The sequence below is a fragment of the Corvus hawaiiensis genome, chromosome 8 (genome assembly GCF_020740725.1).
Source record: "Corvus hawaiiensis isolate bCorHaw1 chromosome 8, bCorHaw1.pri.cur, whole genome shotgun sequence".
Taxonomy (NCBI): domain Eukaryota; kingdom Metazoa; phylum Chordata; class Aves; order Passeriformes; family Corvidae; genus Corvus; species Corvus hawaiiensis.
The window spans coordinates 32466855-32485166 of NC_063220.1; the positions used below are offsets into that span (position 1 = coordinate 32466855).

The 18312-nt window shown below is 41.4% G+C and overlaps 1 protein-coding gene across 2 annotated transcripts in view; it reads right to left on the minus strand.

Moving 5' to 3' along the window:
* CTNNA3 (catenin alpha 3) overlaps nt 1-18312 on the minus strand; it is a 437555-nt gene that overhangs the window by 48202 nt on the left and 371041 nt on the right. For both annotated transcript variants that reach the window (XM_048310542.1, XM_048310541.1), the window contains exon 15: nt 12898-13079. In XM_048310542.1, coding sequence (XP_048166499.1) covers nt 12898-13079 — 182 coding nt within the window. The remainder of the gene's footprint in view (nt 1-12897; nt 13080-18312) is intronic.

An 18312-nucleotide genomic window follows, 5' to 3' on the forward strand; every position in this document is an offset into this window, starting at 1 on the left:
TTGTTCACTGAAATCCTGACAAATCTTGAGGGTTTCTGCTGCTGAGACAGCAAAGATGGAAAGAATGCCCCTGAATAACTTAGCGAGGACTTCCTTCTACAACAGCCCCATCATCACTCTTCCTCCCACCCTCCTTCTAACTTGGTTTGCCTACTATCAGAAGCCAGGGGGAGACCTTATCTAAGTGGTTCTCCCTTGGGAACATGGGATGTGCATTCCCAAAGTCAACAAGGGGCTGTTGCTCAAACACCAGCCAGCCAGCACCTGAGAGCTTTGGCATCCTGGGGCCTCAGGGTCTGCCACACTGTGGACAGCAACTGCTCTTGTGGAGAATCTGATGGATTGGTCTGGAAAAGCCCTTTGAGGATAAAAAATCAAAAAAAATCCCACAGCCAGTTTAAAAAGGTATTGGAAATGAAAGATAAGTAACTCACTGACTCTTTTATTAATCCAGACTGAACGGCTGGTTCCAAAAGCAAAGTTATGGCTTGTGCAGAGGAAAGCTGCAAAAACCCCATGTGAAAAACAGAACATTCTTGAGATGGGTAAACTGCAATGATTCATCTGGATAGGACCTGCCCATTTATAGCCCTGAATACTTGGAAATGCAAACAACATGTTTCAGGCAAAAATGCAAAATGAAAGGCAGTACTGATTGGACACTTGCAATACCCCTTCCAGCAGCAGTAACTCCCTTGGCAGCAGCTCCTTCCTGCCATATCCTGTGTTTCCCACTCCACGCCAAACCCTTGGTGTAACACAGCACTAAGCTCTCACAGTTCCTGCTAGCAGATGTCCAGCATCTGGTGTCTGCAGCCCCTGCCTTCCTGTACAGGCACTGAGAACCCTTTAAGGAAATCACTTTTAGAATATTCATGTTATCCTCATCTGCTACCTCTGACTGGCCCACTTGAAAAGCAGTATTGACAGAGAGCAGGAAGCAATAATGAAAACATTCCAGAGAGAGAAACAGAATTATGCATATTCCAGTACAGAAACCTTGAAGCACTAAATTAACTGGGACCTATGATCTGTTTATAACTATTTAGCAAAAAAAAAAAAGCTATTTAAGAGCAGAGCATTACCATATGTCTAGCAATTACCACAGGCCCATACATCCCAAAGAGGCTTCTCAGCCATTACCCACTGAATATGCTGCTCTGCATAGATGATTCGGCCAACAGGAAAAAGATGTTTAAACCAATGAACAAAATTGAAAATAAACCACTGCTTAATGCTCAAAGTAAATCAAAGGTGTAAATGTAAAAGTGTAAGTGTAAATGGCCATCTTCTCTTAATTTTAATCCTAGCTTTCACATTTAACTTCAGCTCTCTACAGGGAGACAGACTCACCTCAGGACAGAACAGAACTAGTGATCAAGTCATCCAGGTGGAAGTGGGAAGCTGATCTGAATGGTGAAAAGCAGGAACTACACTCCTGTTTCCTCCTTCTCTGATGCTGCGCTGATCAGAAGCACACTATCTCCACCAGAGCACTCATTCCTGAGGTAGTGCTCACAACACCGCTCCCCTCCTCCTTTACCACTCTGGTTGTATTTTATTTATTTTGCTTCTTGGTATATTAAGGACCTGTGGCCTTTCCATCAACATAAGGAAGACCTCAATGACAATGTCAGCTACTTATTTTAGGGGAGTAATAGAGGTGCCTGTGTAGCAATGATCTCAATGGTCTGTGATAGAAATATGACTACAGCAGGGATCTTTAAACAATAGCTTTACAACAGGTTTGCCACGAAATGAAGTAATCCTACTGAACTCTGAAACTCCTTCCATTAGCTCTCACCCACCCCAGATACACTGAACAGTGTCACTCCTTCCCTCCGCCTTCACAGAGCACCCACAAGCAGTGGGATTATTGATCCACTCCTTCCTAGCAATAAGACTAGCTCTCAGATGACCTTAACAGTGCAGGATTGAGACAGGTTTGAGAAAATACTGTGAAAGACCATCTTACACTTGCAACCTGCCATGCAGATCCCTCTGCATTTCTGCTTTTAGCCGTCTCCTTACCAGCTCAGGGGCTGGGCTAGAGGCTCGCTAAGGGCATGCTCTTTCTGCCCTCCAGTCCTGTGCCCCACCCTGGCAACAAGGCAGGAGGATAGAGAGGCAAAACTATTTGCTAACCTTTATGAACAGCAGTACTCCATCTAAGTCTGAGGTGTCCTGAGAGATGCTGAGTGCCACTGCCAGTGACATCATAAGGAGAAAGACAGTTTTGATCCCCAAAAGTACCAAAGCAGCAGCTGCCAAAAGTACTGAATAGAAAAATGTGCCATACAGTGTTGGAAGAAAAAACCATTGGCAGGCTGTGCGAACCATGAAAGGTCCTGGTTTAATTAAAAAAGGTTGGAACAGACTCCAGTCATAATTTCAGCAGAAAACACCAGTTCAGCACTGTTTCTGTTGTTTGCCGTGCTCCCAAGGTGAGCATTTGTGCATAGTTTTTCTCAGAAGTGTGCATATTCCAGAAAGAAAACTAAACCAAAACATTACTAAATAAAATTAATTACATAGGAAATACAGTAAGATTGCTTGCAAACCTGCAGCTTCTGGGAACAGTTATATTTTACTAGATGGCAACTCCATCCTAGCCTGACTCGTGGCCATAAAGAAACCAAAGGTTCTTTCCTGTGGAAATTATTTCCTGTGGGTTGATCACTCAGAGAAAAATAAGTCAAACATTTGGTAGGGTGAAGAGAGGGATGAGAAATAATACAGGAGAAGTGATTCTGGAAAAGCAAAAGCTTCTGAAATAACCATGGCTTCATCTGCACAGAAAAGGGTGGCTACAGCAACTGCTGCCATTCCCAGTCTAGGGAAGAGGGGAAAGCAAAAATAAAATAATCATTTAGGAACAACTGAAGTAATACACTTCAGTAAAGGAAATTCTAACCATACTTCCTTCTCCCCAGCCTAAAATGTACTTCTGGCATCCCAAACAACCAAAGCCAGACAAACTGGGGAGCCTGTAGCTGATTTGGATACAGCTGGGTACCACATCAACCTGCTTTTCAGGGTATGCTGTGCCTTCCCCTCACCTACACAACAACATGAGACACATCCAGAACACAAAGACCCAAAACCTGATTTTTCTCCAATGCTTATGGACTTATTGTACACGTGAATGTAAAAGAAGATAGTTTGTATTGTAAAATCTCTTCGCTTTGGAAAACAGGACTTCAGGCCTCAAATTTCTTCCCTGTTTTATATTCTGATAGAGAAACCTTGATATACAAAGTTGATAGCATTGCGAAGGGAAAAGAAGCAGGAGGAAGATGGCAAGGAAGTCCCTGTCCCTCATTCCCTTCTGCAGACTGCCCACTTGCCTCCCCACCGAGATCAGAGAGGCACTCGAGACAACACCACCCCTTTACTGCAGTCATCTCATCCCGGTAGCTACAAGCAACCCCCTGAGGAGTAGCAGCAAATTGCTGTCACCAGCTCTGCAGAGCCTATTCAGACTCAAAAGCAATTCCCACTGATCTGTCTCCTTTCTATTTCACTATCTGAAACTACTACTCATTTTTATGTACCCCAATTAGGTACTATCTGTATTACCAAGTTCACAAACTCTGCAGTGACAAGTCCAGACTTCTGTTTCACCAGCCAGGTCAACAGTGCAGTAACTGCCATACATCCATTCTTGAACAATAAATTGTCAAGAGACATGTGGGTGTGCATCATACTCTGAACATGACTGATCTCTTGTAGAAGGAAGCAAAGCTTTCATTTGAATCAGCATTAAATTCACAGGAAAAAAAAAAGTAACTAATATTTTATGTCAAATTTCTGGTTGTAATTAATTCACTGCTGTGCCTACCCTTCCAATGAAGAGGCTGATAACTGCAAAAGTTTCCAGTCTTATTTCTTGGAAGTCCTCCAAAGTTTTAAGCTTCTAACTTCTGCTAATTAATTCAGGAGGAACCTGAACATATGGTGTTATAGCCAAAAATATATAGCATATACAAAATATAGCAAATAAATCCCATAAAAATAGACCTATATTTTAAAGGGTAAAAAGCTAGAAGAGGTGCTTTGCCTTTTTAATGACTGCTTCTTTATCTTCCTAGGAGACATTGCTGGGTGCGCTCATCCAATAACAGCTTGAGCAAAATAAACATAAAAACAAGACTTGCGTCAAGACACTGAAGGCTCAAAAGGCAGGTTCCATGACGTGCCTTTGGAGAATGCTACAAAACTGTCACTTGCCTGAACACTGTCATGACAACACAATTCCAGCTCATCACTGATCACCACCTCATATCCAGTATCCCACGTGATCTTGGCTTCCCATTCTGGGTGGGCCTGAGCCACGGGAGCGGCCTCAGAACCTTCTCCCCTGTACCCCCCCGTGCCACGGCCCCAGGGCACCAGTGGCCCTCAATGGCCCTATCCAGGCTCACCTGGGCCCTTCCCACAGCCCACAAGCTCCAGTCAAGCTCTGCCCTGCAGCCAGCCCAGCCCTGGCTCACAGGTACAGCTGCCCCAGCCTTGCCCTCTGGCTGGGTGCTGGCCCTGCCTAGCCAGCAGCTTTTCTCCTGGACAGGCTCAGGGTCATGCTGCAGCCTGGCTTTGTGCCCCTCGAGGGACTGGAGCTGCTCCTTGTTCCCCCTGGCTGGGACTGGCAGTGGTTATCAGCACCCTGTGCTGCTCCTACATCCGACGCTGCTGAACGGAGCAGCACTCAGTGCAAGCTGTGTCTGCACTGGGATCACTCTTGGACCCTGGCTTGCTTCCCTCAGGCAGCAGCTGGGCTATGCCCTCACAGTCTCGGGATGCTGCTCCTGCTGCCCCCAGCACAAGGAGGAAGATGCCCAGCGATGGCAATGGAGCAGCTGCAGTCAGAGCAGCAGCCCAGAGCTCAAAGGCTCCTGTTCCCCCTTGCCAAGGGGCTGACCCCACCTCTGCCCACCCTGTGAAATGATGAGAGCACACCCTGAACTGCTGCAAGGCACCCCCAGCTCCAGGCTGGGCACTGTGCTGCTCACACACGCACTGTTCTGACTTGCTGTGTGTGCCCAAAGGAGATGTCCCACCACAGCCCTCCCAGTTGCCTAGGAAATCTGGTCTGGAAGCTGTTAAATTACTGCCTGAACTCCTCTTTACGCTCCTGATGCCTCTGCTGACAGAAGCTGATACTTCAGAGCTCTGAAATTCCTCTGTCCTGACTATAGCAGTCCCAAAAGATAAAAGGCAAAAGATGGCTCTTTCTGGCACAAGACATATAGTTTGTCACTAAAATAGGGTTGCATTTGCTGTAATGACACCGTGATTTTGCAGTTGATTTGCCTCTGGTCCTTGATGGATTTCTACCAGAGGCTACAAAGACCTGTTTGTCTGCTTTTGATTTTGTTATATTTATGTCTCCATTTTATTAATTTGTTTTTGACTACATATATGAGGCACAGACAATAGTTCCTCATTTGCCCAACCAACAAACATCTCTTAATCTCTTCACTTTTTTCCCCTCAGCTTTTATGCTAAGGATTGTAAATACTAGATACTCTGAAATAACTGTTACACTAATTGTAACATTTCTAAGAATGCAAGGAAGTCACTGAAATCTTACACAGGACTACAGGAAAAATACCGAAGAAGCAACAGCTGTTCTCTCTGGTTTTTTTGAGGATCCCCTGTCTTCAAGTGAATACCAGTCACACTTGGGCACTGAGACAAGGAGGTTGTGTCAGTACCACTTTGCCCTGTACTGACACGTGAGGTATAACTAACACATCAGCACAAACCAAGGATTTCTACAGAAACAGCACAACTAAGAGCCTTACTGTTCAAAATGGAACACATTTTCTTGCACTTCAATTTATAAAATTCTTTTAGGATGTGGAGCATGTAATTGCTCTAATCAGAGGAATTAATCTTCACAGCTTCCATGACTACGAGACATCCTACAGCACACAAGAAATGATTCAGAAGTGGCTTCACACAGTCCAGCAGTAAGTCAACTAAACACATCACACAAGCAGAAGTTTTAAGCACCAGAAGTTTTAAGCTGAAGGGTTTTACATAAGACTTTTAACCAGATGATTGGTAGAATTCTCATGTGAGATTGTGTCCAGGTTTCTACCTGTATACATGAAATTTAGGAGTAATTTTCCATTCTAGCTTCAAGTGGCTATTTGAAATCAATTAAAACATTATTTTAAATTAACTTTCATGTCCACATGAAAAAGGCTCCGTTCATAAAAAAAGGTTCAATTTCTGAGCCCTGCTACTTGTATCAGTATCTGTTTTTCTTGCAGGAAAAGAAGAATTTTTTCTTTTTAAATGGTTTGCAAGCATTGGCAATATAAAAAGTAGAAATTAGAAAGGTCAAATGTCAACCTAAATAATTTTTTGTCACCTTTCTATCAAAAGTCTGAGTGCAACTATTAAGCTCAATAGCTCAGTAATAGGACAGTATTATGTTCACTTTCATTTCTCTTCCAAGGAAACGGAAATTGCACAGATAAAGCACCTTTTTTAAAAAGTTTTTGAATGAAACTGTGAATGCCTCACCCTTCCACGGAAAAAGGCAATAGATAAACTGTGAAATAATTACACATGCTTATAGTACAGAAAGATATCCACGATGTAATTATGTCACTGAGAGAAGGAAGAAATAGTGACAGAACATCCTTCTGACCTGACATTTGCTAAAGAGCTTTTATTTGCCCAGAAATTCTGAGAACAGTTTAGACTTGGAAGTCTCTCCTGCCTGTATCAGAGCATTATGAATGTCATGTGCTGCCTGCAGTCAGCAGCAAGACTGAGAGATGAGAGAAAATGTGTGGTTTGGGTTTGACAGCGAAGGCAGAGAACAGAAGTGCCTAAAACGGTTGTGGTTAAGGAACAGCGGCTGACAGAAAAGACGACTGCAAAAACAAAGCTGATGCACCTAGGCCTGTGTTTGTACCTGTCTTCTTCCTACTGTGATGCTGGTATGCAGCTCCCGTTTATCCTTTCCCTTTAGTACTTCCACTCCAGTCATGCGTAATAGCAAAACCTGTTTCCTGACTGCAGCTGTGTGTGAGTCAGCTGTACTTTGCCACAAATGCTGCAGAGGAAAGGAAGAAATGTTGTGCTCATTATTTTGGCTATTAGCTGTTTGCTGTGTTAGTTTACAAGTATTTACCATGCTTTGTTAACCTGCAAAGCACCAACCATGTGAAGGGTGTGTGAGCGCCTCTGATCCCCCAACAGCCTCTGCAGCTGCACACTGCCACCACCAGAACCTGTGTCACTGAGGGAACTCTGACTGTTTAATCCCTAACAAAAGGATCTAAATCAGACTGTGCATTCATCATCTACTGTGTTTGTTTAATAATACTACTACTGATGGTAATTATGCCTACTACAGGAAAATAAATTCACTTAGCTTGCAGGCAAAGCGGATATATAAATACTTGGAGTAACGCTGTCATAGAGCCAAACTGTTAAATAATTTTTTTTTTCTTGGAATGTTTCTTTTTTGGGTCTAAGACTTCAATCCATCAGGTGATTTCCCCTTTGGAATACAGAGTTGTATAAAATAAGTAATATATTTGGATTTTATCATTTTTTTAAGAAATTTTATTATCAAAGGATGAATATTTAGCACTTAATTTTTAGAACTATATTGAGTAGCAACTGCCAAATCAGATTAAATACTTGCTGGTGTGTATATTTAAGAATCAGCTGAAATTATTTCTACTATTGAAGTGGCAGAAGCATCCACATAAGTATCACATGAAATACCATACTCTATGCAAGTATCATTAATAAAGACACAGTAGTAGTGTAAAAGAAATTCAGACTGTCACAAGCTTTTGAGATGGGCAGGACACGCATACTGGATTTCTGCCTTCAAAATTCTGACTTATTTGTGTAAGTATTAGAAGCTCTGTGACATTCAGGCAGAAGGAACAGTCTCAGCTGACTGTGTTACATGGTTTAACTTGGCACTCCTCAACAATCCATCAAAAATCTGAGAGCCCATGTTTATTTGAGAGCAACAACTGCCTGAGGCCACTGCGCGCAGTCCTGGCAGGCCAGTTGGGATCCTCGAGCACTGCAAGACCTTTAACAGCACTGGCACCACTGTAGCTAATGCAATTCTGCTGCTCTTTTTAACAGCCAAGCATATCTGCTTAACCTACCATGCTGGAACAAGGAAATCCTGCTGGCCCTGTTTGACAAGGCATGCATGATAAAACACATGCAAGTATGCACACACAACTGAACTGCTGTTGCTCCGGAAACAAATTTACCTTGAAGAACGTCTTTACATAATTAACACAAGTAGAAGTTGTTCTTAATATAGAACCCTAAGGAGAGGTTCACCTTCTTTGCCCAAAGTCATTGTCTCCAAAATAACTCTCCTTTCTGATGACTCAGCTGGAAAACACCTCTGTTGACAAAACTTCTACAACCTCAAATCTTTAGGTGATTTTTGATGAAATAATTTTAAAGTGGAAGTTGTTTGTTCTCACATACAGCTTATGACACAAACACTGAGTAGCTACGGACTCCTGAGATGAGCAGGGAGGGGAGGGAAAGGGGAAGTTCATACACGTATCTCAAGCTGAACTATGACTGCAATGGCACTTAGTTTGGGAAGGTTAGCAACAAAGGTACCATTATCTTTTGTGGCACTGACAAACCGGGCTGGTGACGGGGACAAGACTGAGCAGGAGAGCGGGGACACGCGATTTCCACATGAGTGAGAGAAGCTGGATGGAGCTGAAACAAATCTGAGGGCTAGAAGGGCCAGAAAAAGGCAAGGAAGGCAGCAGATTTCAGGATGCAATGACAAAGCATCACAGAATTTCAAAATCATCTGGCTGCTGGATGGGAAATAGGAGGATCATGAGTAACTCTGAAGTGGGAAGGGGCACCAGGAAAAGTAAATCAAATAGTGAGTTATGGTGAGGAGTTTCACAGATGAACCTGAGTAGGAAAAGAATCCCTCTTCTGTCCTCTGTCTGTCCCATGATCTCTTCAAGTCCCAGTAACTACGGAACTTCCATCTAACTTCCCATCTTCATTTTAGATCCCTAGTTTCCTTTCCCAAGCAAAGATTAGAAGCCCAGAGGAATAAAGGCTGAGGACTGTGGCTATTACCAGGTGAGGAGCCCTGCTTGATGGGGCAGCTGCGCTTGATGTTAACCAAGAGTACTACAGAGAGAAAAGTTTAGCCAAGCTGCAATCCTTGAAGCACTAGAAGTATAAGCAGAATTACATTTAGTCTTACTACAAGGATAAAGGGAGACAGCTTTTGGAGGATGGCTTTGGTAGATTTTTTTCAAGTCTTGTTCATTTGTTTTGCTATTTTCACAATATTTCTCATATTAACTCTGATACTGATGCCATTTTAGAAACAAATGTCAAGTAGCAAGAACAAATATGAGACACTTTCTGAACAGTCTGCTGAGAGCTGCACTCTTTTGTTTAAACAAAGTGTTCATATGGCCTCATCTGGAATCTAACAATCTACAAAATGGTTAAGGGGTAAAACCCCAGCGATTCTCATTTACTGTTTACACCACAGAAAAGTAAGAGGGATTGTCCCAGAGGCTTCGACAGGCACTGTGAATCCTGAATCCATGGGCTGCGCGCTGTTAGGACAGGCTGTGGAACAGCCCAGCCAGGTCAATTACCAGTGCTGGTCTCTCTGTGGTGCATCTACAAAATCACCTCTGACACAGCAGCAAGCTCTGCCTGGTGTCTCAGTCTTACCTGAGCCCTGGTGATACCTTTCCTATCATCAAAGTGCTCTGAAAATCCTGCACAGAGACATCCTGCAGTTCTCTGCTTGAAGAAACTTTCCCTGGTGCACAGTGCTCAAAGAGCAAAACAGTAAAACTATTCTCAAAAAGTTCATAGCAGAGCTCCCTTTATGCTTAAACCATCGACCCTTCCTTGCTACTTTCTCAACAGGAATTACAAGTTCCAGTGTTGTGATCCAAAGCACTGCTTGAATAGATACACATTCCCTTAGATGAGCAAAAGGGACTTAGCTATGTTTACTGGCAAATATCTTTTTAATTGGTAAGTCTGCTTTGGCAATGGAAAACAAAACTCCTGCTCCATTTAAACATAAAGCTTAGGGAAAAACAAAACAAACCAAATGCAACCCTGGGATTTTTCTTGTACATTTTTAGCCAATCATCAGAGAAATTAAGAGTATTTCCACTAAAATATTACTAAAACTGTTATAGCAGGTCAGGCCATTTCTTGCTATTTATTTCTACAGAAGACAGGGCAAAAAGACCAAAACTTTGAAAGCCACTCACTGGGATCCAATAACAATGAATGCAAGGTAATACCATTTGAAGAACAACAGCAATCAGCTTACGTAACGAGTGACGCAAACACAGAAATTCACTATTTTTCTGAGTATCTTCTGATGTAACAAATACAAAATGTCAGGATCTTCTATTTCTTTCATGTTCAAGAACTTGGGAGTTACAGACTGGAGAGCTCAGACCCTAAGATGAGCTGGTGTTTGCTATGGCTTCTGCAATATTCATGCCCTGCATGTCCAGGAAAGGGCTAAGGAGCTGGGGAAGGATCTGGAGCAGCGGAGGGAGCTGGGGGAGCTCAGCCTGGAGCAAAGGAGGCTCAGGGATGTGACCTTGTCACTCTCTACAACTCCCTGACAGGACGGTGCAGCCAGGTGGGGTCAGGCTCTGCTCCCAGGGGACCAAGCAACAGGATGAGAGGGGGTGGTCTCAGGCTGCACCAAGGGGAGGTTTTTATTAGCTATCACGGAAAATTTCTCCACTGAAAGGGTGGTTCAACATTGGAACAGGCTGCTGCCCAGAGAAGTGATGGAATCACCATCCCCAGAAGTGCTCAAAAACATGCAGATGTGGCACTTTGTGACATGGTTTTGAAACACAGATTTTGAAGGAAACATTAAGATTCTAAGATTTTAGTTAAAGATAAGTTTTGCTAGAATTAGAGGAAGTAGGTCCACCTGAGACTAAGAGTTAATAACAGTTAAGTTAGAAACAAGCTTTTAAATTGCAGATAATTAATTAACTGTCTTTCTATATTTGCTTAGCTGTGTTTATAATGAGAACCAGAAAACATTGATCGATAGATCTAAAGAAATCTAAAACAATTGCTAATTTTTCCCATCTGGATACTATTCAGAAGTCATAAGGAAGAAACTGGATGTTTCCCATTTTTAATGTCAAAACCCAGAGAGGTAGAAAGTTCAAGTAAGGAAGAGTATTATTCTTCATCTTCAAGACCACTCCTCAATTGATAATAACCACCGACCCAATTTAGAAACTATACTATGCATGCTTAATGACATTAAAGCTAATTTCCATACGAAGCGGAGAATAGGAGGGGTCATTGTTATAAATATGTATTTGTATTTTGGATATTCATAACTTCTGTGGATAAATAGACTCTGTAACCATCTATACTTGACACTGCATATTAGGAAGCTATTCCATGCAGCTGTCCGGCGCCAATAAAACATACACTTTCTAACTCTAAACTGTTAGAGAGTTTTTGTCCGTCTCAGTTGGCTATCGAGACTAGATCAATATTCATATTTTGGTAAATCGGTTTAGCGATGAACATGGTGGTGCTGGGTTAATGGATGGACTCGGTGATCTTAAGGATCTTTTCCAACCCAAACAATTCTATGATCTGTTCCCAGATTTCCACAGAGCGGGAAATGAAAAGCCAGCTTTGCTTCTCAGCACATATAACTGCCACCTTTGACAAGCAACAATAAGAGAAAGAGCCACGAGAGTTCACCTATTGCTCAGACAGATACAAATCTTCCTTTTACCAGACTTCATCTGGCATCACTAAAGAAGAAACCAAACTTCTTACTGAAGGAGATATTTAAAATCAGCTGTATAATGGATTGCAGAGTTCTCCATGCAAGTCTTTACACCTCTCTCACCTGCAGGTGGATTTGGAAAGTGCCAGTGTGATAAAATGCAACAGCTGCCTTCCCCAGAAGGAGCCTGCACCAGAGCCCAGCTCTGTCACAGCTGCTTCAGCTTGATGCAACCCTGCTCACTGACACCCACAAAGAGTTTGTCCAGAAGGCCGAGACTGTTCTTCGTATCTTGCATGGAAGGACTTATTTTATGAGGCAGTATGTGTCTTGCAAGAGTGGCTGTGTTTTAAGGCTTCACCTGTCAGCAACTATTTTACTGCTAACGTAGACCAGGAGGGGGAAAGGATGGACAGACACCACCACCAATATCTTCCTTTGTTATAATCAATTTGATGAGATTTACAGAACATTTAATTCAGAGCACGACAGAAAAAGCTCCTGCACCTAAACTTATTTCCTGTTATAAGAGCATCATCAAACACATAGTGGCAGCAGAAAGAAATACCAGCTTTGAGGCCTATCTGCTGTGGTACTCTTCATTCTTTAAAATTACATCTAGCAGCACAAGAGTTCTGATGAAAGCAACAGCAAGTAATGGGATATAAAATATGTATAAGTCTGAATGTGCACTGTCACATGTGGGCTCTGTACAGTGTGTTTTATGCTTGACAGCACAGTCTGATACAAGTAGAAAGAACAAGAAATGAGACATCTACAGCTTAAAATGGAGATTATTTTGTTACTTTTTCCCTTTCACTGAGAGCAGAAATGGAGTGCTAAAACATTTGCAAAAACCCTACCAGCAAATTAATAAAAGAGGACAAAGGAAAAAAAATTAGGGACAAGCATAGTTCAAAATGTTAAATCCCCCAACAGTTCATTGCTCCTACCTGACATGTTGCATTGGCTGATCCACTCAATTTTGTGGAGATGCTGTCAGCTGACATTAAAAACTCTGTTTGCTGGTGTAACAGTGTGACAATGGCCTCCAGCATTTATAAATATCGAAGAACCTTTCTTTACGTAATTACCTTGTGAAGTCAGTCATCTCCATCATAATCACACACATCTTCTTGGCCAGAACAATTATGTCATTGCTGGTATCATCCCATATTTCAATCTCCGCATCAAGCTTACTCTTGACTTTTTTGAAGTCAGCCACTTGCTCAGCTATCTTTTCCTTTTCAGCCTCTGGCAGTTGAGTCATCTTGGCCTTGAACAGAATGATTTGATTTGTAAAACATCTATGTCAGAGTACTTTTTTCTTTAAACAAAACCACTGTATAATAATAAATACATAGTTCAAACACACTATGGCCTGAGCCAACTGTTCAAGTTTGAGCACTTCTAAATTTCAGAATTTGTATGTTGTCGCTGGGTTGGGCTAAATAAATAATCTCAGTGTAATGGGGACAGGGGTGTTCCTGAAACCACTAATATTAACACAGTGAGAAAAAGAAGATTAAATTCTTCCAAAGAGCCTTTATGACTGATACATTTTCCTATTTCTTATGGCTAAGGAGCCTAAATAGTTTTAAGTATGATACATGTAAAAGTTACAAAATGCAGTTTTGATTGAGGTCCAAAATAAGCAATTAAAAGGGTTAATTGTCCTGAAACTCTCAGGTATATTTGTTCTCTCTTCTGAGAAGGTTTTATATTATCATTTGAAGAACTGAAAAAGATTTAATTGCTCAAATATGCATCTTCTGTCTTTGCAGAAGATGAATAGATGAACATGTCAGAAATCACCATATGAATAAGATTACCAAAAGCTCCTGAAAATGCAGCATGGTGAGAGAAATGTTTTTACTCAATGTTCTTCATGAGCAAGATGAGCAGCCTGCTGCAGACAAGGGTCAGGCACCCCTCCTGTGTCAGAACAGGGCAGGAAGCAGCCTGGGGTGAGGATATTACACTGGCCTGGCCCTTCATACCTCCTACCCCAGGAGAGAGGAGCCCCGCCCCATTGGGCCTGATGGCTCGTTGCCATGGTGGTTCTTATCTCACAGCTTCCCTTCAGACCACCAGGAACTCACATCTACACACAGCAATTATTAACACAGTCAGTACTCTGCAATTTAACAATATATATTTTGTGACTCATTCTTGTTTAGAAAACATTAGCTACCACCAATAAAATGGAAAGGTAAGGCTGTGGCGGAATTGTTTATAATTAATAAAATGGGTGATCAGTTTTATACATAATGTGTATGTGTTTCAAGCTGTGCCTTTTCAGAGATTTTATTTACTCTAGAATTGCTGTCACAGGGTTAACATTCTCACTTACACAAATTACTGAAAATTACAGGTTTCCCAACATGTACCTGTAAACGCAATCACGGAATCACACACAATCACAGAATGGTTAAGGGTGGAAGGAACCATCTTACTGTGGTCAGAATTACCCTACAGCCACAGAATTTTAGAAAGTGCAACTATTCTGAGGCTACTTCTCCCACATTGTTAAAAAACCCTGAGCTGGGCTACACAGGGCAGAGAACTTTCATGATCTCATCCATGTTTGCTGATGGGTGGATGTCTGTGGTATTTTCTAGCCCCCAGCTTCAATACTGTTTTGAGTTCAAGATTACAGGCCTGGATATGGAAACCACAAGAAAGATGACATTTTAATGAGGGAACTGTGACATACAGCATCTTGCTATCTGCCAATAATAATGAGCTTCAGGTGGAATGAGACACATTATCCACTGGAACAAAGGGGCAGAGGAAAATGTAATTCTGACTTAGTCTTTTCTCTCCTTTCCCTCAAACTGCTATAAAACCATGTACAGCAACAAAATAAAGCAATTGTATACACAGCCTTTTAAGCATAGATTTAACTTGGTATTGAAATAGGCAACATAACAGTAATTGTGAAATAAAGATCTAAATTGAATGACGATTACTTGAGTGCAGGCTTATTTTGTCCACCAGGAGAAAATTATTTTTTCACTACTTCTAAGACAAAATGTTATTACTGCAGTAGCAGATAACAGTTAGGACTAGGTGAGAGGAGAAGTTATATTTCTGATATTTTCTTCCTTCTATTAAAAAAAAAGTATAGATTTTTTTCTTAAATTTCCCTGAGTTAACTTTTCAGAAGGCTGTTGGTCCCTGGGAGCTGGCGTCTCCAACACTGGAGTTATGTTATTTGAACTGTCCCGTTTGCAACCTGACTTACCCTGTGAGACTGGTGTTTCTTTTCATTACCTTTCCACGTTTCAGTCAGTTCTCTGAAAAGAACTGAACTTTTAAGGCCATGTAAGGACACATGGGGGATAACTAACTGGTGAAGATTTTGACTCCTTTCTCCCTGGTACACTGCTTGCCAATGACATCCCAACCCTAAGAACTAGCCTTTTGCCTACCTTTGTCTCTGGCTGCACTCCAAGGATTTGACTGTCATATAAACTTATGATTATGTTCTTTGAATCTCGGACTGACAGACATTTTTTCTTTCCTGACTCCTAAAACCAAACAACTGGGCCAGATCCATACCACCACCATTCTTACTACTTACAGGGACCAGGAAGGAAAGAAAGGCAACAGAAAGCAGCACAATACATTCAATCAAGATCAAAGAATCTCCCTTGAAAACTATTTAACACTTCCAACTTTGTAGGCTGCAACATGTCATGTAAGCACAGACAAGAAAAGAGGAAAACTCTGTTTTTCTGCAATTTTGTAGGTTACAAAGAAACAAACTCCAGTTTCCCAATCAAGCAGATGAAAAACTTCTCAGAGCTTTTACAAGCAAGAACACAAAATAGCTCTTCACATACCATAGTTTTAAGGTAACAGCAGAGATCCCAAAAGAACCGATTTGTGTCCCTGCTTTGTCTTGAGAGCTGAGGTTTTCATTCCCCCCAGCCTCAGCAGCCACAAGAAGCCCTCTGGTCTGTTCCTGCTCTCCTGCTGCAGTCAGCTGAACATTTGGTGAAAATGAACAGGACCCTTGCAAATCACTCAAAGACAGTAATATATTTCAATCAAGCTGCTTCACAACAGTTCCAATTGTGACCTTTACCTGTTTATTTCTTGAAAAAACTTTGCAGACCACTGTCATAAAATACACATGTGATCTGAGCCCTGAGCAACCTGACCTGGTGAGGGGCATCCCTGCTGTGGAACTAGATGATCTTTAAGCTCCCTTCCAAGCCAAATCACCCAATGAGTCTGAGATTCTGTTTGATTGCCAATATGTTTTAAAGTGCATTCATGAAGACACCACTGAGCCGAAAGGGATCCTGTTAAAATGAGTAAGATGTGTTCACCACCTTTTACTACTATTTTCCCTACTGAGGGAATAACATTTTGAATTTGGATAAAGAGGTGACAGAGAGAATGTTGGATATTCGGCATTCCCTGCAAAGTGAATATACACCCCCAGAGATGAACTGTGTGGGTGTGAGATACTGACAGAGGGGAACAGCTGCATTTCTTTTGATATTTTATTACCTGCTGTCACCAGCTGCCTTCTCCCAGTTTCAAGAATTGCAGCAAGCCTGCTGAAGTGCAGCATTCCTTAAACAAGTCCAGAGAGTGCCTCATTTGTTCTGCCATGACAGTTCTGCTGTATTTTTAGATACAATATAATTGGATAAACCAGATAAAGAGGTAAAACTATTGGGAGATAGTAAACAAACTGTTTAATGCCATTTTTGCATGAGCCTTTACTAAAAAGGTTGGCTTAGATGATGCAACAGTGTCATATTAAATGTAATTTCTCTTTGTCCTGGGGCCATAGGCCTATAGCTGAAAAAGCAACAATGCCCTAAGTCTGGGCTTCACCAGAGCTTTGCCACTGGCTCTCATGTCATCCTTATAAATAACCCGGAGAAATAAGGTCTAGATGTAATCTCCACTAGGTCGATGTGATATTGGTTAGAAAAGTGCTCATAGAGCACTTATCAAGAACACACGCCAAGCCAAGGGATCTATCAGGAAAAGTTGTGAATGTAGCTGCCCCTGACCCCAGAATTAGTATTTCCACATAACCAAGAGTAACAGATCACACACTTGCAGTGAAAGAGGCCTGGTTTGCAACTCAAAGTGATCTTGAGAACTGATCTGAAAACATCAGAGGGTGTATTGCAGCTGAGACAAGTACAGGGTTTGCCCCTAAGAAAAAACACCAGCACACACACACAGAACTGAGACAGAACCAGTCATGGGCAGTTGTATGGGCGGGCATTTACAGGTGATAAAAGGTTGTGCTCTTGGCAGAAAGGCAAACCTCATACAAAACTCCTTCTGAACTACGCACACAGCAGGAAATGGTGCAAACCTCACACTTGTGCTGTTGAGGTCACAGGTGGCTTCACACATTTTGCAATATAAATAATCTGGACACAAAAGTCAAGAACCCATTACCAACTGCAGAGCACCCAGAGGAGAGAAAGAGAGACTAAAAGGACATACCAAAAACACTACCTTGAAGAGTAAATTAAGGTTACTGGTGTTATTCAACCTGGAGCTTCCGAAAGAGAGAGGCCATAGAGAAACGATGTACAAGTACATACAAAAAATTATACGTGCAGAAAGGAAGCTTCACATTCTCTGTGTTCATTGAAGATGAGTGCTAACATGTTAATTGCAACATATGAGGTATAAAGACAAAAACTTTCCAATAAACCATCAATTCCAGTAATGAGCTAAGTAGAGAGAGCAGTTCATATATATGCATGTCAAGAAGAAGTACATTTATTCTCTCTGAGCCAAAATGGCTGGATTAGCTGAGTTCTTGGGGTTCTTTCCAGCTCTACTTTGTAGAAGTACATAATATACTGCTACAACCTTGAGTGTTTCTGTAACTTAATCTCTTCCCTTTATGGAAATTGGGTTAAAAATTGGCAAGAAAATTAAATGCTTTTGATATAGCATGACTCCTGACAGCGAACCTTTTGCTATGTATCAAGTGTCACAATTACTATTCATAGAACCTACTCAAAATTACAGTAACTATTTTCATTACTCTTAAATTCTTATCATCAGTATTCCATGCTTGTGTAGGGCTTTGATAAAAATTAAACTAACAAAATATCCTAAAATTGGGGTTTTTATTAGCAAAATAGCACTTGTGTCCTGATAATGTATGCCAGCATTTCATTTAATGTAGCAACTTAGACATTTAAGTATTTGTTACCTGGATAAGAATTTCTAATTAATTTGATGGCAAACCTAACTTCCCTTCTAACTACTTTTTATGCAAGTATCAACAGTTCTTCTTGGTCTTTGCTATTTTATCCAGTCTCTCTTCTTAGAATTTAGTAGATTTTTAGAGCAATATAATTGATCACTGTATTTAAAATGCAATACAAATAAAACAATGAAATAACTTAAGACAGGACTTTCTAATTCACACAACACATTGAGTCAACTTTTTATCAGCCCTGAATTGTTGCACAAACACAGTGTGCAACAAAACTATAAAAAATCATCCT